Source organism: Amblyomma mixtum, chromosome 5 (assembly GCF_055824585.1).
Source record: "Amblyomma mixtum isolate Tamu chromosome 5, ASM5582458v1, whole genome shotgun sequence".
Classification (NCBI taxonomy): Eukaryota; Metazoa; Arthropoda; class Arachnida; order Ixodida; family Ixodidae; genus Amblyomma; species Amblyomma mixtum.
The window spans coordinates 18,187,677-18,210,055 of NC_143016.1; the positions used below are offsets into that span (position 1 = coordinate 18,187,677).

At 45.7% G+C, this 22,379-nt stretch overlaps 1 protein-coding gene across 2 annotated transcripts; it reads left to right on the forward strand.

Moving 5' to 3' along the window:
* Positions 1-221: 221 nt before the first annotated feature.
* LOC149341420 (gonadotropin-releasing hormone receptor-like) lies at positions 222-21,847 on the forward strand. Of its 2 annotated transcripts, XM_089541969.1 has the most exons (3): positions 222-301; positions 18,541-19,567; positions 20,201-21,847. In XM_089541969.1, exons 2-3 carry the CDS (start codon positions 18,776-18,778, stop codon positions 20,609-20,611), a joined length of 1,203 nt encoding a protein of 400 aa, XP_089398095.1. In that variant the 5' UTR covers positions 222-301; positions 18,541-18,775; the 3' UTR covers positions 20,612-21,847. The 2 variants fall into 2 exon arrangements, with proteins under 2 accessions (XP_089398095.1, XP_089398096.1); XM_089541970.1 differs by lacking the exon at positions 222-301 and having other exon boundaries at positions 18,417-19,567.
* The last annotated feature ends 532 nt before the right edge of the window (positions 21,848-22,379 follow it).

The following is a 22,379-nucleotide window of genomic DNA, read 5'->3' on the forward strand; positions in this document are numbered from 1 at the left end:
AAAATAACGGTGGTGTGTGTGCGCGTTCACGGAGCGCCCACCACGGCGACGACGAGGGGACACAGGGATTAGAGGGTGGCGAGGGATGGGAGCTGGGGGGTGGGGGAGGAGGAAAGGGAGCGGGCGGGAGCTGAGGAGGGCAGAGTGCGAGCGGTGGCGTCCCCTGCCGCTCGCGCGCCTCGCATCGACGTCGTACGGTGCGGGACAGCGCACATGCTGCGCTGGCAGCCGCACGGACACGGCGCGCGGCGTGCCAGGATTTCACACTTTTTTTGGATAACTCCGGCCGCTTCCCACTGGGGTGAGTAGTTGCCGTCGCCACTTGGCGCATTCCTTTGCCGGCGGAAAGAAGCGGTAAGCTGTCGAAAGTTATTGGCGAAGTTGCGAAGCTTCGGGGCAAGTTTAGATTGGGAATGTAGCAGCCCTGCTTTAAGTGGCGCGGCGGAAACCACCACCGCGCGCTTTTTAAAGTAACCGATTTCTTTATTTCTTACACCGATATCGGTTGTTTTGATCGCAGAATATGAATGATATATCGTCTTGTGTGGAGAAAGGTAGAAAAAAAGTTTTAGGCCGATCATAGCATGGCGTGTATATTTCCACTAAACTGCGTTATTTCTTTATTGGCACTTCTCTGTTGCAGTCATTTTAAAGAAATACCTGCCACTTTATACAAAATGATAGCCAGAAAACCTCGCAAGAAAAGCAAAACAGCAGAAAAGCAAAGCAGTTATATCGACCAGTTATCCGGAAGCACAACGAAGAAATCAGCTATGATAATAATAACACATGAAGGAAAATTTCCTTCTGACAGTACACCAATTTATCAGACACATAAAATAACTTACGTACCATCTCAAAAGTTCTTGCAGCTTTGACTTCACGATGGCAATGTTTATATATTTTCGAAAGGACAAATATTGTCCCTTTATCACCACATGCATTGTCACTATCAGGAAAATTCAGATTACCACTGGCCGAACAGTTCGTTCTACTACGAACTGGAAAGGAAAATATATCATATGGCAGCTTGAAGTTTGTTATTGATTTGATGTCTAATGGAATGACAATAGGACGACTTTATAATAACGAGCAGACGCTACGGAAACCTTCAAAGTTCGTCGGACAGAACTCTTGCTTGAGCGATGAAAATGCTGGAAGGTTACTGTGTAAAAGTCAGCAAAGTGCGACTTCTCGCCAAATTACACAAGGAAAAAAAACAAAACAATCACTGTACTTAGTCAACCGCACAGAACAAAAATAACTGAAATTTTGTTTGCTTTTATAGGGACGTTATAGTCATAACGGTTGATGAAGATGAAGTTTACACGGAAGCGTACGAATATGTTTTGGACAAGCTGATTTCTTCAAGGAGAAGATTTTTATGAATTCATTTTTTCGGATGGCGTAAAATTGCTCTATAAAAATCAATATATGCGTACATACCTCTTCTAGATGCTTGTAATTTTCTGCTGCTTATTTTCTTAAACGTGCTTCATTGCACGAACTTTAAAAACAATGTTTTTCTATGCACTGAAAAGTCATACCATCATCGTCTATATGTTCATAGCACTATCTCACAATATTCTAAAGTCGCCTTATAATTAAAAGCAATGTCGAAAGCTCGAATTGCTTTTTCATTTGACCGAGATTTTGTCAGTAAGCCCGTGGCTTCCCGTTTGCGGCTATTTTATGTAAAACAATGTTTTCTGCGCCGGCTGAGAAAGAATAGGCGAAAATTTGAGGAGGCCAAAGAGAAGGAATGGTTATTTTTCTGTCTTTTCGGTGTGCGCACAACTTTGAAGGTGTCCGAACCACAAGAAAAAGACGCTTGGCAGCCATTATCGCGGAGACATTTTTTTCATTTCTAATCTGTTTTATTTGTTGTTCACGTGCTTGGCGCCATTCACTGGAGCCAGTACTGAAAGGGAAAGGTCATGAAGGTTTTCTGTGTTTTTGGTTCTGAATGGACATTGCGGGGAGAGAAAAAGGCGGTTGTTGGTTTTCCTTCCGATGAGTGTAATGAGGTTTTTTTTTTTTTTTTTTGGGGGGGGGGGGAGGGAGGGGTGCTGAGGGCAGGCAGCAACTTTGCTTCTGAATGCACATTTCGATTGGAGAAAAAGGCGGTAGCTCGTTTGCCTCCAGAAAAAATATGAAAAAAATTTCTTTTTGCTGGGGGCAACATTGCTTCTTAATGCACAGGGCGGTGGCAGCAATAGGCGGTTGCTCGTTTTCCTCGAGAAAAATATAAAAGGTTTCTTTTTGCCGGAGGCAACGTTTCTTCTCAATGCACATGGCGGTGAGGGCAAAAAGTGGTTGCTCGCTGTCCTCCTGAAGAATATAAAAACTTCCTTTTTACTGGGGGCAACATTGCTTCCGAATGCACATTTCGGCTGGAGAAAAAAAGATTCGTTTGGCTGGGGGCGACCTTCTAACCAGGCGATATACATTATTAAGATTGGTCAAATTAATCAACTTAAGGTGACTTTTCAGGAGGGGTAGCTCTCTGAAGCAGGAGCGAAAATGATGGCAGCGTTCAGATGTCTATTTAGTGCGGTGAAAAAAAGCTTGTTCTTCAAAATGTTGTGGATACAAGTATAGAAGTGTCCAGTCAAGCATATGCCGAGTAATTCTGTTTACTCTTTACATCCTTACAAATTATTACGGTGATGGTCACATGGATGCTATCTTCACTGAGTGTGTATTCAGCCCGGCGGTCATAATATATAACACCATAGCGGTCACATTTATGAGAATACGAGATGAAATTTGTTGATTAATTTCTTAATTATTCACTTTATGATGCATGTTGCGATCGTAGAATTGAAGACTGCATTGGTTCGAGTGTCAAAGTGCAAGTACAGAACGTGTCAAAGTGCAAGAGGTCTTGAGATATTCATCAATCAACTTTTTTTCGCACCTCATTCCGGAACCGGGCACACACCGAGAAAAAGTAAGTGATATATATCTGAAGACCTCTTGCACTTTGACAATTTCTGCAAATTGAACTAGTCTCGAACTGATGCAGTCTTCAAGACTGCGATCGCAACATTAAGCACAAAGTGAATAGTTAAACAGTGATGTGACAAATTCCGGCTAATCTATGCCGTAACCTTCACCGCTGTCTCGTTATCTAGTGGGCGCAGAGTTCAACACACGTACCGTCCAGACAGCATCCATGCGCCCATCAGCTCGTTTTATCTCTACAAAACTGTACAGGTTAAAAACAACCACGCTATGGAGTACGGTATTAGGCCTATCATCTCGCATAATACGTACTTCGGAATGAAACGCAGTTCCCATAGCTTCCAAACTTCCAGCTGAATGACTTGCAGCGACTGTTTTTTGCGTGACGTGTCCTCGGCTCGTGAGCCAGTCACGTGCACTCTCAATCGCTTTATGTACGTCTTGTCGCACTAGGGTTAAGCAGAGCTGTGGAAATTCAAAGACTAACGAATCACAGAAGGGTATATGCTTGGGCTTGTTGGTTCATTTTTGAAAGGTAAAAACGTAGCGCAAAGAGACAAGGACACAGAAAGACAGACACCACACGGCGCTAACTTCCAACACTGGTTTACTTCAGAAAGAAATGGTGGTTTTAAGTCGACATCAAGACCAACACGCCGTCAAACCATGCGCTAGCAAAGCGTATCAGCCAGATATGCGAGCTCTTTTGCCAGCAATGAAACAGAGGGGGTACTAGCACAATCATCTTTGAAAAGTGATATCCATTCCGCTTCTATAATTTCTCGTGTCAACCGGTTATTGTGCACTTTTAAAACCATGCATTGTTCAAGAAGCGGTATGCAGTGACACACACGGCAGTGGGCTGACAACCCTTTTCCCCGCTTATCATCTGCGTCACGCCCATGCTCTCGAAGCCTATCATTCAGGCATCTGCCGGTTTGCCCAACATACTGCTTGACACAGGAAAGAGGAATCTGATAAATGACATTTTCAATACAATTGACAAACTTTTTCCTATGTTTTTTTGTACAATCAACACCATTTTTAGATTTGTTTGAAATGTTTCGTACACAGATGACTCAACTTCTTAGGCGCCGAATGATTGTGTTAGTACCCCCTCTGTTTCGTTGCTGGCAAAATAGCTCGCATATCTGGCTGATACGCTTTGCTAGTGCATGGTTTGACGGCGTGTTGGTCTTGATGTCTACATAAAACCACCTTTCCTTTCTGAAATAAACCAGTGTTGGAAGTTAGCGCCGTGTGGTGTCTGTATTTCTGTGTCCTTGTCTCTTTGCGCTACGTTTTTACCTTTCAAAAACGAATCACATTTGTGGCTGAGTCTCGAGATGTTGAGAACCCCAGACAATGTGAACCAGGCGTGTTGTATTCGAACAAGTGAACGTAACTGTACTACTGCTGAGATTCGTTGCTTCTCTTCATGAGCACCTCCGCTTACATGGCCCTAAATACAAACAGAGGACAAACGCTAAACCGCCAAACGCCCGAGTGCCGAGACAGCCATCGCATATTGCAAGCCCATTTTCTCTAGATTGTTCTCCTGTCGTTCTTGTTCTGCTGTCTTTAATTATTTTTATTCAGTCTGCTTTGAAGATTTATGCCTCTTAAAAAAGGATAGCAGAATGCCATCGCAAGAGGACTAGAAAGTGCATAACTGTAGATTGTCAGTCATCCCAACTGCACACTGAAGAGACGCAGGCGGAGGTAACCAAAGAAGAGAAAATGCCCTGCTGAGCGAAACCAGACTAGACATATCAAATATTTGTAAGCTAATGGATCGTCGCAATCAAGAAGCCATCACTTCATCACTGCTGCAGCTTCGAAGATTTTTTGCCTCGGTCACGAAATTTCTCCCCCGCTTTGGTGTGGTCCTCTAGCACAAGGCCTAAGCCCCACACTCCGAGATATATGAGCTTTTCTGGGCGAAAAAGTTTTCCGCAATTTGTACCAATGGCTGCTTTATTTGCTGACTATTTGTTCGTTCGAAGTTATCATAATATGCTCAAAAAAGCGTCAGAATCTCTTAGAGCGTCAGCCCTGAAAAACGTCGGAATCAAATTTTCGCGCTTCTCGTGAGTGAATCGGGGACAAGTGAATTGAAATAGAAGGTTGGAGAGGCATTGGAACAAATACGCAAATCAACTCCTCATTACCTGGTCGAACAAGCTGCATCATGACGTGATCTGACCTGTGCCTAAGCAGAAAATGTCGCCTCCTGGGTTTTGGCGCATAACGTGGAACTCCACCCATAACGTTTTTCGGGGAAATATAGTCATATTTTTCAAATTCAGTGCTAAAAACTTCACTGAGCGCTGGTGCAATTGCAACGAAACTGGGGCTTGCCCAAAACCATCATAAAATGAACCAGATTCTTCAAGAGGTGAATTTTCATAGATTTCAGCACCGTGAATGATTTTACTATAATCGTTATGTAGACGCAAGCGGCTTCTCAGCTCATTTCAAAGGCTAAGTTCAATAAAGTCTCCGAGGTCAGCAGCCTAGATGAACTCTTGTATCAAAACTTCGCACATCAGTAGTAACACAGCAGCCAAATTATTTTTGACACGCAGCTCGACTGTTTCCGTGGCTGAAAAAACTTTTCAAGAAAAAACTTCAATAACTAAAATGCGGCCTTACAGGAATAAAAACTAGTTACAAAAGTAGCACATAATAACCAACAAGTTGATGCGGAACTCTTTAGAAAATATCTTTTGCCCTTTTTTTTATCCACTATCATGGTCTCTATTTAGATTTATTTAGATTTGGTATGATGCCGTGCAGCAGTGTTTAATAGGTTCTTATTCAAAAAAGGAAAAGAACAAGGCAAATTCAAGCATTTATAAAAAGAAGCCGTTTATACGAATGAGTTGGAGAGGCTATAACTTAATTATTATATATCCCGCTCTGCACGGTCAAGATTCCATGTATAACTCTTAGCAGGCACCCTCAGAAGCCGATTCGGCTTCAACGCAATGGAAGAACTAGAAAACGGGGAACTGAGTCTCCGTTTTTCCGTGTACTCAAAACCGCTTGTTTTAACTGCGGCCACTTGTGGAAATGGGGTGGGCAGCATATAACTTGGTTCTTGAGTTTAACCGCGCCAAAGACGGGGTCGGAAGAGGGAGGAGCACAGGACGAGCGCCGTGTAGCCAACTGGTTACGAGGATTGGTTGTAAGAATTACAATAACAAAGTGTAACCAACTCCCCCACTTAGCACGATGAAAAAATAGCGCAAAAGGAAAACGAAGGACGGAAAGGACGATGCAGAAAAGTGGTACGGTCAAGTTAGCGCTTGTCTTCGTCGTTGTTTCCGTTCTTCGTTTTTCCTTTTGCACTATTTTTTCATCATGAAAAAACCAACCTGCCTAACTTTCGACACTGCCTGGTTAGAAATAGTTTATAACTTCGCCTGTTCTTCAAAGCTGCCGAAGTCGAAGAAGAGGACAGATTCATGCACGAAATGTGACAAAATGTTTTGTTCCCCGGCCTTAATGGCAGATTTTTCTTTAGTGCTGAGGTATTTTTGTGCAGAATTCTAAAATTTTTTGTCCCTCGCTAAGATAAGAGAGAGCCCAATAATAGAGAAAATTCTCCTATTACTAGTAGGATACAACTCAAAAGAAAACAACAGTTGCTAACACTGGTCATGGTCCCCGGCGCTCTGTATTACTCAGCTTGCCAATTTCAATAGCAAAAAGAAATCAACTTTATTATGTTTGACTACATTAAACAAGCCTGGTGTCAAAATTAGACAGCTTATAATTTTTTTGTGATTAGTTTTTTGCTTAGGTAAGAAGAAAAATTTATAACAACGATCTACTTTTTTGTTGTGGGGGAAATCTGTGCGGCGGTTGTGCATGCGGACTGAGCTTCACTGCAGACTTGAGTTGTACCCGACTATACAAATTTTTGTCCGAAAATACCACAAAAGTTCCGTTGTGACGAGAGAAAATTTTCTTTTCTGTTTGCCGACTGGGGCATATCCGGGCTGAAGTGTAAGCGGAGTGCAGCACGTGCAGGCTTCGCATCAGCTTCGACGCAGACGCAAGCGCAGAAAAATTCCGACTCGCTGGAAACTAATTCCGGGGTTCTTGTCTGAATTTTCATAATGAAGCCGACATACTGGCAGCTGCCCATCTGCCCGAAATAGACTTTCTCACATGGCACAGCCAGTCTGTATACATCCCCTATTTTGTACGGCAGATTTCTATATGCGTGTAGTCATGAAAAACTGCGCTGCATTAGGCACAAATCTGTCAAATTTTCTTCCTGCCCGCGGTGTACACCGTGCAGACTTTGCGATCAGTGGAGAAAACCACCTGTACGCCGTACCTGGTTGCCATTTGAGGCGATGGCAGTCTCTGTGATGATGATGGTGATGGTGTCTTCAGGCTTAATGGCACATACCCACTGCGGGCGTAGGGAATAGCTGCGGCTTCTTTTTTCGCCTCACGGCATCCTCTCTGGGCTGCTGGGCTGTCTGCCTTCTTTATTGTGAGCAGCAGCTGCTCTGCGAAACGCGCGGGACACTGTTCACGAAATCCAGTCTTCTTAAGCCTTGCAAACATGTGCGAGAAAGCTTTCTTCTACCTGTTGGGCAGGATTTCTTAAGAGGCGACCAGATAGGGGACGTTGCTAAGCCATCTTTATTGAGCTTTGAATGAATTGAATCATGATTCAAAAGCTATTTTTTATCTTGGCTCATATCTTCAGCAAACGTGAAGCCTAATGAAGCCTAGGCCTAATGAAGTGCAGTACTCTCTGGCCCACGCCAAGAGATACGTGTCGTGCAAAACAGGAGTTGCATAGAGAGCACCGCTCTCATGTTGGAAGGTTTACATTGGGCAGACGTGCAGTTACCTGAACGTCAGCTTGAGGGAACACCAGAGGTCGCTAGAGGCCACTTCCGCGTCTTCTAATCTTGGTGCGCTTTGCTAAGGCTGCAGTAACGATTGTAGAGTGGAAGTGGAGAGCACCGATGCGGTTCACGAGCGTAGGAATCAGCAATGTCGTGAGATTGCGGAGGCATATCACATCGCCAGATCACGTACACGATGTGGCGCAAAAACTTCCCTCGCGTTGCTCCCTAATGAGCTCCACTGTTTGTTTAAGGCTCTTGCAGTGTTATGAGAGTGCTGCTTTTAAATATGTGGGTGTTAACAGGCATCTTACTTTTGCTTTTGTGCTCTTCGCGCTTTTAAATGTGTGTTTCGGAGTAAAAATTCAGGTTATAGTCAGCGCTTGTGCGTGTCCCTCGCTTCATCAGTCTTTTTTTCGCACTGTTTAAAATGCATAACGTTCATGAACTCGCCCTGTATTCCATTCTGCCAATGCCAGATTTCGGCGGCTCTACCGCAATGTCTCTGCAAACTAAACCTACTGCAGCACGCTCCCCTCTGGCCACCACGGCAACTAACGCTTAACGGCGCATGCAGTTTACTTCTTTTGATTTTAGTTAGCAATTTCTGTGAGAAAGTTCACCAATCTTGTTGTTTTTTGGCCTTTTCTCAGTTAGCATGAGCTAGATTGGTGGGCTGTCCAGCAGAGACAATTGCCCCCACGCACTCTCCCCGCCCCGAAAGTTAGCTAAGCCTAAGCTAAGCCGTTTTTAGCCATTTTTCAGAAGCTGGACGCGCAACCCCCCCCCCCCCCCCCCCCCCCTCCTCTTCTATCCCTCTTTTCCGGCACTGGCCCTCTCACTTTCTTACTCAAATGCGGCGAACTGTAGCGCAGCAAGGATGATGGCAACACTGTTATTGACGTCTAATACAGATTTATAGGGACCTGCAGAGCGTCACCACAGTGACTTGAGCTTGACCAGGAGGAGTACGTAAGTTTATCAAGATCGTAGGCCGTCGGTGGAGCCATTCGTACTTTGGGCCCTAGAATACGTGGCCCGTCTCACTAGCGTTTCGTAGCCTCTTCACCAGTGTAAGCAGCGAGTAGATTTAAATTCCGTTCAGCTTTCGAACCCATGTCTGCAATCTCCGGACCCTGACCTGCAAGTCCGATTTCCAGCCGGCCTAACATGATGGCAGGCAACTTTGCTGTGCCGACTGTAGCTTGATATAGCAGTCACGAGCCAATACTACTTTTTTACCGCTACAATGGATAGCCCTGCATGCGCTACGTGTAAGTGCGACGAGGCCATGCACACGTTCTCTGCGCATGCCCTACATACAGTGCTCAAAAGGCAGTCTCTATGCCATACGCTGAAGCATCTTGACCTACGTCCGCTGACGTGGACGAAAATTTTCGGATAGTGCCCGAGGAGATCATCGGTGGTGAAGGCCTGGCAGGCAGTGCTCATTTTCTAGAAGGCGACAGGCACGCGCGGAAAGCCATGACTTTGCCGCAAGCTGACTTGATTTCATCCTAGCTCCCTTTTCTTCTTGATTTTTATATTCCCCCATTTCTTGTCTTAGTGCAGCGTAGCCAACTGGCTCCTTGCCCCGGTTAACCACCCTGCCTTTCGTTCTCCTCTTCTCTTTAGAGTAGTGTCTCGACTAGAACGCTCTTCCGAAGCTCCCTGCGAGCTCGCTTCATGAATTGGCTTCCGAAATGCTGTCGAACTTTCGAACTGTCGAACCCGGTAGAACCGCTCGAACTGCCTTGTGGCTTTTCTATTCGTGTTTTTTATACACTGGGCTAGCGAGTCCATGCCCTTCCCTCCATCTTTCGAGTACCAATGGTGGCCGCGGTCGGCTCGCCTGTCTTCCCGCTCTCGCCGGCGCGGCGAGACCACAGAAGGAGATGCTCGGCTCCCCGTTGTTCGATCTCTTGACGTTAATGTGTTTGATCACGTGACGCTTTAACCGTTTTCTTTGCTTTCTCACCGGTGGTGTGGCTGCTGCGGCGGGCCGAAAATAAAAAAGATGTGGAGCTATCGCGTGTCGTCGAGTAATTGGGGATTGCTGCTGTGAAGCCACTACGTCGGCAAATGGCTGCCAAGAAAAAGCGTGTGCCATGCATGAAAAGATACGTTCTGTATAGCTTCGAACGCAGGTTAGATTAGGGCGAGCAGCCCAGGCCTTGTAAAGTTTGTATTGTTGCTCCGAGTGGGCACCAACACTCGGACGCAATGTTTGCTGGCGTTAACTGTGTCATTGCATTGCGTGAGCCAAACCAGACGCCCGAGAGGCAGATTGTGAAGTGCGAACATGTCCAGAGTGAGACGCGGTCCCGGTTGAGTGTTCGTCGTCTTTTAGTTTTCGCTTTCTTTTTTGGGCGTGTGTGCTCGGCGTAAACGATTTCGCGGAACGCGGGCGGTGCTAGTCGCTATACCACAACGCGGGCGCCGGCGTCTCATTTGCTAGTTAAGTCTTGAAAGAAAACAACAATGACTGGCTCTGAGAAGCTGGTCTCAAAGTGGGTGAAGAAAGGATCTTCAGAAGCCTGTGCGAACAAGCGCGCACTTAGGCTGCCCTTTTTTGGCGCCCATAGAGGAAATTCTTCGGACAGGAAGCGCCAAGAAAGACGAACAAAACGGTAAAATGACGCAGAACAAGCACTAACTTCACCTAACTTTATTCGCTGAGAATCCAGTAAATAACCAAACTGTTCAAGATATGACATTTTTGCCTTAAAATGGTCGAAGATATATCGCTCACACAATCTTTTTCTTCCTTTCTTTAAGTAAAAATCAACCAAGCCTTCGCGTGCCTTGGTTTTCCTTAAATTTGCTGACTTCGCAGCGAATAATGGTAGATGAATTTAGCGCTTGTCATCCGCCGTTCTCCCGTTGTGTTCATCTTTCTAGGCGCTATTGTTCCCTTCCTTAACTAGTGCGCACAACTTAGCCCAAATTAAAGTTCTTATAAATAAGGGGTATCGCGCTAATATTTTCCTCAAGCGGAGTTTGACGGGCGAGCCGGTGTTGAGAACCGATAGAGCGGTCCTTGTGCCACTCTAGCCTACTTATTTTTTTCCTTTATAAACTAAATAATTGGTGTATGGGGTTCGTAGGTCGACATAAAGTTTCAATACGTTCCTGCAAAGCACTGCGCGATCACCGAATCATCGAATAACTCCGAGGACTTCGAAGTCGCCACTACCTCTGGTAGGAAGAGAAAGCTGTCCTGACTCAGAAACACCACCATCACAATTCTTCAAAAAATTAGCTTCATGTATTACTGGTTTCCAACTACAATAATGCCTTAAAATTCTAAAGGAATAGCTAGCAAACAAATTAATTTAATATTTTTAAATTGACAGCTGTACATAAGAATGTGCTTTCGTTCCTAGCGCCTAAAAATCCACCATTTTCAAAGTCACAATCCAGCGGTGCAACTGGGTCTTGCGTTGTTATATGTCTTTACTGAAAATTGCCGCGTTTACATGCGATTAGGAGGGACAAGAAACAAAGAAAAATAATAGTTTCCTCCTCGAATACCTATTAGAAACAGGGAATGTCATTAATGTATACCCGGTATGCAGTGGGCATTCAACGGAATGCGCGCTGCACACATGTGTAGTATTGTGACCTACGCGGGTGGCAGAATAAACCACATCACTAGGGAAGAGAGGAAGGGAGGGTAGCTATCCCTGCTTCTCTGCTACGGAGATGGGCTATAAGTCTGGAAGTTTATTGCTTATTTTAGCTGAGACCATGTTTTTTGCTCCATGCTTTAGAATTGGTAGTTGAGGGTTCGTAATAACTAGAATTCTTGCGCAAGACTTCTCATAAAAAAGAAAACATGCTGCCGCGCCACACTTTACACCTTGTGAAGGCAAAAAAGTGGCTACACATTCAGCTAACTGGTTAAACCTAAACTGTAGCTTTTGCAAAAATGTTTCTCCGTTTCAGAGCTGCGGCTGCTATTTGCTTTACGCCCACGCCCAGCTGAGCAAGATGATAAATTGTGGCCAAGGAACTACCAGTGCTATCGGCATTTCTTTTTATGAATAATTGCACATAACTTCACAATGTTTCCCATACATAATAAGAACAATGCTCAGATTATATCCTACGCATAGAGAAATGCTTTGCGGTAACATTTTTTCTTATGGCGTTTTTATTTTGTCGTCTCAGAAGTGATCGTCTTTTGCTGCTTATGCTGTTTATGCTCTGCTGCTTATGTGCGCATAGCTTTGTGCAAGAAAGAGCCTGTACTGAACGGCCAAAAAAGGAAAATAATATTTACAGAGAAGACGGCCATTTAGATCTACGATATCGCCAAAACTACAGCTATAAAATTTTTCTTTTCACCGCAGAAGGTATTCATGCTATGCTATGCGTTAGCGTCGCTGCCAACGCCACCAAGATAAAAGGCAAGCTCTACGCGCAAGTCATTGCTCACGCTTCTTTTTTGTACTCGACCCAGCTTTTCAAGCCAGTTGTTTTTATTTTAAAAAGCCGTAACTGTTTTATTTTGTCAGTACTGTACATTAAGCACAACCGCCGTTTTTTTTCCATTGCTTTTCATCTGAGTGCATGGTTATATGATGTGCACTAGGCGGGTGCTTCGTTTTCGGTTGGTTGGATCTGAACGCAGCCGCGCGGGATGTGTGACGTGTAGCGCACCCTGACTGTTCGCTTCAGTTTCTTTATTCTACCGCAGTGTCTGCGGCGCAGAATGTCAGCTTCTGCGGGGCGAGCGCCGTCTATTCGGCGTCAAGATGTCGCACGAAAAACAGTTCGCATGACCGCTTCGCTACAAAAAACGGGAGCGTGTGCCGTGCTGATAAAACGCTTTGGTGGCTGCCCACGGTGGTGCCAAAAAACGAGCAGAACGTGACATCATGCTCACTCTTGGTCAGCTTCGTAGCTGCGTGTGTTGGGAAAGAGTGCGGAAAGCGAAAAAACAGAAGAAATGGCTTTGCATTCGCGGCACCAGGCGAACCAGAGCGCGAGGAAAGAACCAACAGTGCTCTCTCTCTCTCATAGACGTAGAGAGCAAAATGTAAAGAGCGGCTTTCATCCCCTAGGAACGACCGAAGCGAGCAGAACAGCGGAATTAACAAACGACGCTGGCTTATCCATAAGCTGCAAACAGAGGCGCCGAGTCAAGGAAATGAAAGAATCAAAGTTAACAAGACAAGAGAATGCCGCGACCATACGAAGACGCGACCCGGGAAAACGCATTGCGCCCTTTTCAGTAGCCAGTATACACGCTTATAAGAGGTCTTTCACACAAATGAGCTCAAAGCTTACGTTTTTTGATTCAATAACCATAAACTTCATTAAAACTTCCTGTTGGGCGAGTTGGTAGTTCATATTGAATTAAAAATATTATAGCGCAAACGCGAAAGCTGGTATCCGTCAATGTCCAAGCGTGGAGCAGGTCATAGATTTCTGAACAGTTTATGAGTACAGACTCTGCAGGTGGAGAGAGTGGCTATCTATGTCAGTTAAAAAAAAAAAAAGAAGTTGGTGCAGAGTGCCCGAGTTTCATTTTTTCTAACCCCGTGGACACAGCCAGTAAAATTCGCAGTCACCGTCCCCAATGCTTTCCTCAGTGCATCTTGTGCGTAGCTCGACCAGGAGATTCAGCAGAGTAGCACGCTGGGTCCTTCTCTCCCTCTCGCTGCGGACGCCTTTCTTGCCGAATTCGCAGTTGAGGGCGGAGAGGGATGCCTCCGAAGCGGCGGCGACGCGAACACATGACCTCGTCGAGGTCACGTCCGCTGCTAATTTATGACGCCAGTCGGAGATTCGCCGCGCGCACAAAGGTCCAGTCTCCCGCGAGGACAGTTCTCTGGCCGGGAAAAAGGGAAAGCAGAATCCCTCTTCGTTTTTAGACCATGCGTTTTTGAAACTTCTGTCTGTCCTTGAACACAAAGATTCCTAGTTTTTGTCATATTCTCTTCCGATTCAGTGCTGCAGTCGAAAATGTAGGCTGTATTCATATATTATAGAATATGTTGACTAGTTATCATCATATTCGAAAATCATGACTCTGTGAGGAATAAAGAGAAAACTAACTATCACATCTCTCAGTGCTCAAACACTGAAATGTAAGAAAATCAAGCGACAAGCTCGCTAAGGCGTCCTTGCTAGCTCAAGCATTGCAAAAGGGTTTGGAGAGAACAAAGTACCGAAAATCAAGCGGGCAATACTAAGACAACAGCACAGCGCATTGTCTTTCGCAGCATAAATGCAGACAAGAGGCAAATAAATATAATCTTGGATGTGCGTTTGCAGAGAATAGCAGTGAGGGCCAGCTCGACGGGTAGGAGAGGCTAAGAGAAGAAAAAAAAATCCGAGAAAAGATTTAACAATATATAAGTATAAGGAAGTATAAGGAAGCAAACTCTGTAAAAAAAGAGGGGAGGAAGCGAGGCACAGAAAGTGAAAATGAATAACAGATGAAAACACAATGAAGAAGAGAAAGGAATGGAAGAAGTAATGAGGGTAGGAAATAAGGCAGAAAAAGAGCAAACAAATGAATTCAAATGAAGAGAGAGAACTGTAGAAAAGCAACGTGAAAGCGACTGGAAGGGAGGAAGTGGATTGATTGAAAGAAGGCGTTAGAAGAGCAAAGGAGGAAGAAAAGGCAAGGCATTAAGATTTCAGCAGAACAGAGTGAAAAGTTGGCGAAGTAAGGATTACAGCTACAGAGCAAAGATAACGACGAAAACAAGGAAGGTGTGTGAAGCAAAGGAAACCGAAAGGTGAGGACGTGAATAAAAAGAGGAAGAGAGAAGAAAAAGAAAATACTCAAGGACAAGGCATACAAGGTTCAGTGGCATGGAAATGACGCGAAGTACTCCTCTGTCTGTGTGCAACGAACAGCACGGACAACTCCTTGTAGACTACGCAGAACCCAACTTGTACGACATGGAGCGCCTTGCGCCATCTTCCGTTAGTTCTGTCCCTTTGCGAGCGCCAAGTTCTTGATGTTCACTCTGGTGGAAATGCGAAGCTGTACAGATCCAGAAAGGAAGGCAGAAAAAGGGTAACCGGAGTGTAAGTTCCAGGCCGTGATGGAGCAGTGTCAAGACTAGCTTTCGCTCCAAATCACGCTCCTCGGCTTACAGAGATAACGCGCTTTCAGTCCCCATTCGCATCACAAGCAAGCAGGGCGAAACTATGCCTGTGTGTTAACAGTGCTGTTTGTGTTTCGGGCTCGCACCCTATACGAAGCTTCAGCGACACAATGTATACGCGGGAAAGCAAAGAGAAACACCCAGAACCACGGCGGCATGAAAAATGTCTGCGCGTTGCGACGAGGGAACGGCGAGAATCGCAGCCAAAGATGCCTGCCGGGAACAAGCGTAGCGTGAAGAAGCGAGAACCTCCGCCTGGCAGGAAGCTACGTTGCCTAGTACAGACGCTCTCTAACGCAGGCTGCCCCACGCTAGCTTCTAGAACACAGCCCAGTATCTGATGTGCGCGCACACTTATGTGTGTTTGGGGGGCACGCCTAGAACGGTAACATGCGCGGAGATGTTTCTTTGAATTAATATTGCTATACGAGTAGCATTTAGGTTACCGTCACACGAAAACATTCGGTGAGGTCAGGTGACCGTGGCACGCGCACCTTCCCCACCGGATTGCAAGCAAGCTACCCACCATTGCCAAATTCACTGCCGTTACCACCTGCCCACTGCCGTGGTGCGCGCGAGCTTTACGGCAGCTTGTGAAGAGCAACCTGCGTCTCACAAGCTCCATAGGAGGCTGTGTACGAAACAGCCACCTACTGGTTCAGTGGCGCATCGCTTTACTGTTTCGCCCCTGAGCCAGTAGAATGAGAATTCCTCGCCGCCTAGGAATGTGGTTGAGTAGGCACTGATGGCATCAACACACCGTGACCACCAGTGGACCGATCAAAGGCGCCGCCAGATTTGCAAAATATGAGGACCTCAAAATTTTTTGAAGCAGCCCATCGCGGAAAAGAGATTAAGGTGGATTATTGGGTGAATTTCAGATATAATAGTGGAGCCAAATAGTATAATCTCATACGACGATTCAATTGAAGGTACTCTAACATCCTAGAAGGTGACTCATGCATTACACAAAAGGACGATGGAAGCGATTCAAACCGGTGTTTTTGCTGGAAAATTGCAACAAGAACAATAAACACTCATTGTAGACGCCATCACGTACAACTTACTAAATGCTATCTGCCTTGTTGGTTCTTAAATAGAATTAAAATGCCCGAAGTTTGTTCCTTACATTTTTTTACGTTTGTCTATTTTCTACACCCTTCTTTTTCATCATTCTCTCCGAAGACCCCTCCCCTGCACAGAGTAGCGCATGTCAGCGCTCTTCTGACGTCAACTAAATGTTTAGGCTTTCATGAAAGAGCTCTTTCTCTAAAAAGCGCTGTACAATGTCAAGCCGATGCCTATACTTCCTGCAGAGTCACTGGGATCTTCCTTCAATCGAGTCTCGTAACGCAGGGAAAATCCATCCAGTGTGCTATGTATAGCGCGCTGACCGAGCTTGCTGGACGTCGATTCTGAAGAAGGCTTGAAAATCATTTTTTTTGGGGAAAATTTCGCGGATTGAATTTTATTTTTCCAGTTGTATAGGAAACTCCCTTAGATAGAGATTCACCTCGATCATTGCACAGTACTATATGGGTGATTGTGCCAATACTGGTGAGAAATGCTAAGATTGAATCTTTCGTTTGACTGCTGAAAGCGTCGAATCTATGTCCTCACATTAGACTACGGTCATCCCTGCAATACAGGGGCTGTGTCATACATCAGAAGCCCCCGCCCTCAAGAAAAAGAGAGAAAGAAAAGCTGTTTACTGTTTATATATGTCTAATGACAGTGCAGTGAAGGTCGCGTAACATTTTAACCAAGTTCGACAAGAACACAGGACGATCTGTACAAAATGCTACTAATTTTTTTTCTATCATAACCGAAAAAAACTGAATAATGTTCGCGCGGTGGCTTCATTTGAAGCTGCAGCGCGCAGTGTACGCATTCCCGCCGCTTCTAAATTACGCAATCTTGAACTGCACGCAGTAAAAGCCGCATTACAGAATGTTCAAGGCGCAGCTCCCCCCCCCCCCCCCCCCCTCGCTCTGACATGACGATTCAGACATTCGCTCAGAATGACTAAGTTCGTCTTTTTGTGGCTGAAGTCGTTTCGAAGGGTTCAACAAATATGCCGCATTGTACCACTTTAGGCAGTAAAAAAATAAACCCTCTAAAGGCGCTTAAGCATAAGTTTCACTGATATGCCGTCTTGCCACTGTAAACGAATCTGAGGCTTTAATATGGGCTGCGTTGTGCCAATCTTCACAACCGACAGAAGGACAAACAACTTAATTTTGCAAGGCCGTAGCGTCAAAAAGATTTGCTTTATTGGTTTACTGGAGTTTAACGTCCAGAAGCCATTCAGGCTATGGGGGACGCCGTAGTGGAGGGCTCCAGAAATTTCTACCACCTGGGGTTCTTTGACGTGCACTGACATCGCACAGTACACAGGCCTCTAGAATTTCGCATTCGGCCGCCGCGGCCGGGATCGCACCCGCGTCTTTCGGGCCAGTAGCCGAGCGCCGTAACCACTGAGCCACCGCGGCGGGGCGCGTTGAAAAGGACACGACTTCCAAAAATCTTAGTATATGTCGGTGTAATCAAGTTTCAGAAACTTAGGAGCATATTTATATTAAAAGCCGACTCGGCTGCATGTCGTTAACCGGACCTTCAACTAAATCAAAGCATTTCGGATTCTTGACGAAATTCAGTAACGTCGGCCGAGTTGCTCAATCGCCATGACCGCTTTCTTGGGTTATTAGTCCTTGCAAATTGGACGGGAAGGTACGAGCTGAAAATTTGCATCTTGTCACTATGGGCAGAGCAGTTATGCGGCAAGGAATGGTTGGTTCGTGCACTCTGCCCTCCGGTCGGATATTTACTGTGTCATTGACTGGGGCCTCGATTGAAAGAGCTTCCGAACAGTTTCTTTCAAAGATCAATTATGCCTCACTGATAACGAGAGGAAGACAAGTTTGGAGGAGGGGGGAGCACATGCAGGAGTCAGAAAGCAGCGAGCCAGCCGATCATATGATACTGTTGAGGATGTGCTTCGTTGAGACAGAATTTGCTGAACTTAATTTTTAGCAACACAAATATCAGTAGGGCAGGAAGACCCTGTATTCACTAAGAGGCTGTTAGCTTTCACCTGTGAAGGAGCTTTCATGAGATGTCGTAGCTATAACTGGCTTTTCTAGGAAGGACAAGTTATGGCTCATGGTTCTACACATCAAATCTGAGACGGATTGAGCTAGCCAGCAGCGCAGTCTTTGAGCGGATACTAATTTCAAATTCGAGTGCACCTATGGCCTTAACATTCTCATAAGCGTCCCCCATTTCGCTCGAGAAGTCACGGCTTCTGTGGCGCAATAATCAGTCGTCTGTATACTTGCAGACCCTAGAAATCATGGACACGACAGATCACTTGTCATGAGTCTATGAGCACCACAACCCCAGTTACCCTTCCTTATTTTTGCGTCGCGAGTTAACGAAAATTCATAAGTGTTTGAGGAGTCCATCTGGCTATGCGAACTGCAGCAGTCATGCAACATGTGGTCTAGCATTGAAATGTCCAGTGTGTGTTTAGCCTGCTTGTAATTCGCCTTCTTTTTCCTTTTCAGGGTTGGGAGAGTGAATAAAAACATGGGTGAAAAATTGAACAAGGATTGCGTAACTATAACAAAAGATAAAGTTTTCCCGGCCTACACAAGCCGATCCAGTGCTGCGCAGCTTGTTCCGAGCTTTGCCCGAGTGCTTCAGCAATCACTAGCGTCCACTGTTCTAAACGACATCGTTTCCATGAACTGAACAATCGCTTAAAATATATGAGGCATACGGAATGCCTCTGCCGCCGGCATGACTGAAGTGGATGCTTTCAACGCGTCCTCGGAAATACTGACAGAGGAGGGAGGCGTAAACCTAGACGACAACATCACGGTGGTTATAAACAACGTCACTGACGCTCTAGTGCCCGATGAACTTTTGGGCCCTCCTTATCACAAGCAAATCCGCATCGGGATCATCATCACCATGATTATTGTGTCCATCATCGGCAACACCGTGGTCTGCTGCAACCTCCTGGTCAGGCAACGCCGGCGTCGAGTGTCCAAGGCCAGGGTGCTGTTCCTCAACTTGGCCATTGCGGACCTGCTCGTCGCCTGCATCACCATGACCTCGCAGGTGGTGTGGGAGGTAATGGGTCGGTTGTGGATCGCAGGTGACGCCTTTTGTCGCTTCTTCAAGTTCCTGCAGACGTTCGCGCTTGTCTCGTCAACATACATGCTTGTGGCCATCGCGGTGGACAGGCACATTGCCATCGCCACCCCGTTGGCGCCAAGTCCGGATCCATGGAGGCTGGCCGCGGCTACTTGGTTCGCAGCATGCATGCCGTCACTCCCGAACGTGTACGTGTTCCACAGCGTCGAAGTGGCTCCTGGAAAGTGCTTCTGCGCATCCATCTTCTACGACCGGGGCACGCCACTCTACCATCGGCAGATCTACATGGGCTTCGTGTTCTTCATGGTGTTCGTAGCGCCGCTCGTGCTCCTTATCGCATTTCACACCGGAATACTTTGGGCCATATGGAAACATAGTTCGACGAATCGCAGGATGGGCCGACAGACTGGGTCATCCCTTCCACGAGCTAAGGTATGTCGGCACACTACACATTACGTTGTAAGCATGCAGTTTTGTTCCATGCTGTAAACGAAAAAATACCTCTTTCTGGCCCATAATTACCGATGTTTGAAGAGTTCAGAGATTTTTAAAAAAAAAAAGATGAGAAAACTTTTGCTCTTAAAATTATCTCGAAGGACATGAAGGTTCCTTTTTTCCGAACTTTAGTATTCAAACTTCATAAAAAAAAGGGCAAACCCCCCTGATGGAATACCACTGTCGGCAGCACAGTGTATGTAAGATTTGCTGTATTGTATAAGCCGAGTAAGCTTTCACGAGATACACCACAGCCGGCGCCGGCCATGAATGCTGTGTTTACCGTCTTGATTTAGTTCACTCAAAAGACGCGCTACAACAAATGAAACGTTGTTCATTATAGGAGCCCCGATGAATACGTGTGTGCTTTACTGTCCAGTTTTTGCCTCATTCAGAAGTAAGCGGCAGCAGGTATTAGCAACTGCTGAAGTCGTTGACCACCTGGTTGATTTCTTACCTCATATGTTGCGAGAAGATGGGGGCACTGCGTAACTTTCATAAGTGGGCAAAAAGAGCTAATTTTTCAGTACTGATCGAATGATTTCAAGACGTTGTTTCCTCTCTTCTCAGATAAAGACTCTGAAGATGACGGCCGTTGTGTTTGGTGCTTTCCTGGTAACCAACGTGCCATACATGGTGCAAGAAGCAATCTTAGCCTTCGGCAACCCCGGCATCCTGGACGCCAACGTAGTGGCGCTGTTCGGCGTCATATCGGCCTCAAACAGCGCCATCAATCCATACATATTCCTCTACTTCCAACGAACTCACAAAGGCGTCAGTGAGGGCGGCTTCTGGCGGACCATGTCTCGTGTAATCTGCGAGTCTCTTACATGTCGCCTGCTCAACCGCCCGCAACCTAGTTCCCAGATGTCGACTGACGCGATCGACATGTGCTCGCCGTCCCGCCGTTCGAAGCCACCCGCTGTGAACAACTGCGAAAGCGAGTCTCCGCCCAAACAGAAGAACTGCGTCCAGTGTTGACAGTGGTTGCTGTGTGACGTCATTAGGTGTTGTGTGCTGCTCGGTGACCGACATGACTGCAGCTGTGATTTTCTAATTTCCTGGACGTCAGTACTATGAGTTCTTTTGGAAGAACATGCTCAAATCGTATGCATGTCGCCAGCTATCGGAATGTGGTGCGGCGAATCGGCAACGTACTTTTTAACATTTCTTTTCGTTTTTCTTTCACTTGATTGTGACGTCAGTCCTGAGGTAAGCAACATAACGGCGCAAACAAACAACCAATCAATGAACTGGCAGTCCCGGAGGTGGCGCCATCACTACAAATCTGGTCCGGCCGTGTCACAATGATCATGTTCCGCTAATTATTCGCGCGAGCCGGCCGCAGTTTGCACGCAAATATGGAAATAGAGCGGGGAAACCTCGACAAGCATGTGTCAGCATGGCAGAAGTGTAGGGCGAATTTATGGAATTACAGGTTGCACCACAGGTGTGTTTCGTTGACGACCAGTGCAAAGTATTGCTTCCCCGCTGCCTCCCCTACACGAACTGCGGTGCCGGGGGCAGCGGCCAATGATAAAGGAACAAGTGAAATGAAAACGAAATGAAATTTTACAAACTACAGTCCTGAATGAGTATCTGCGTGTAGTATGGCTTCATTCGAAATGGTGTCATGAACAGGTAGAAGGTGGTTTCCTGTGGACTGAGTGACTAATGCCGATATTAAGAAAAATCCAACAGAAGCTGCACTTTTTAATTTTTAATAACACTTCTCCATCACTCGAGTGTGTAGTGAATATGTGCTGACTGTTATTGTCGTTTTTAACGCATGCGCTCTTGATATCGACGTGTTTTCTTGTTGCCTAAAGCAAACATTCTCTGTTCCATGAATTTTTTACTACATGCTGCGTCAAATGGGTGTGAAATGTTGACATGTATACGAAGCTACGGTGTCGTGCAATAGAATGTGCATTTTATACTCATGAATGGTCCGGAACAAAAGCCTCCGAGACGTGAGCCAGGTGATTACTGCGTTTAGTTGAGCTATCTCCCAGCGGCTAGCAGTCTTTCTGCGCCGTCTTCGAAGGAGAATTCCCTCTTTCTTGATGACGTGAAAGAAGATCAGCCGTGGTAGATATCGCACCTTAAACGCCTCGGTCGTTACCGACGGGTTCTGGAGGTGCACGTACCCGACAGTGCATCTTTTCTGCTTCTCGCTGATGATCATATGTGGGCGCACTTCAACTTGCGCTTGGACTGATCGCTCTTGAAAAATAATTTGATGTAAGCGAACGTGTGCACAAATAAAAAAAACACATCTCGATGACGGCTGAGATTTATGTAGAATCTCTACAATAATGGCTTTAGATGCGCAAGACTATAGCTCAAGCAATAAACAGAATAAATAAGAAACGTCGTGTAAGGACGATTTCTCTTCCTTTTCACAAACAGTGTCCATGGAGTTGTACATATATGCGGAAAGCAGCATGGACTTTTGAACGTACGTAATGTGATGATAGCACTGTATTGAAGGTCCGTGCCTATCTTTCTTAATTAAAAAAAAAATTCAGAGAGTTAAGATTACCTGTTTGACGTTGCAGTGTTGTGTTACGGCCAAGGAATCCCAAAAGGACTATTTTGCAAATTTTATTTAAGATAAGTTGCAATTATTCGACTACCCTGCAAAGCAACCTGTGTTCTGCGCAGATGACGCTAAAATGGCCGCACTCAAGCTCTCACTGCCTTTCATCTTAAAAGTTTGTGCCACCAGGAAAAAAAAAGAAGACAA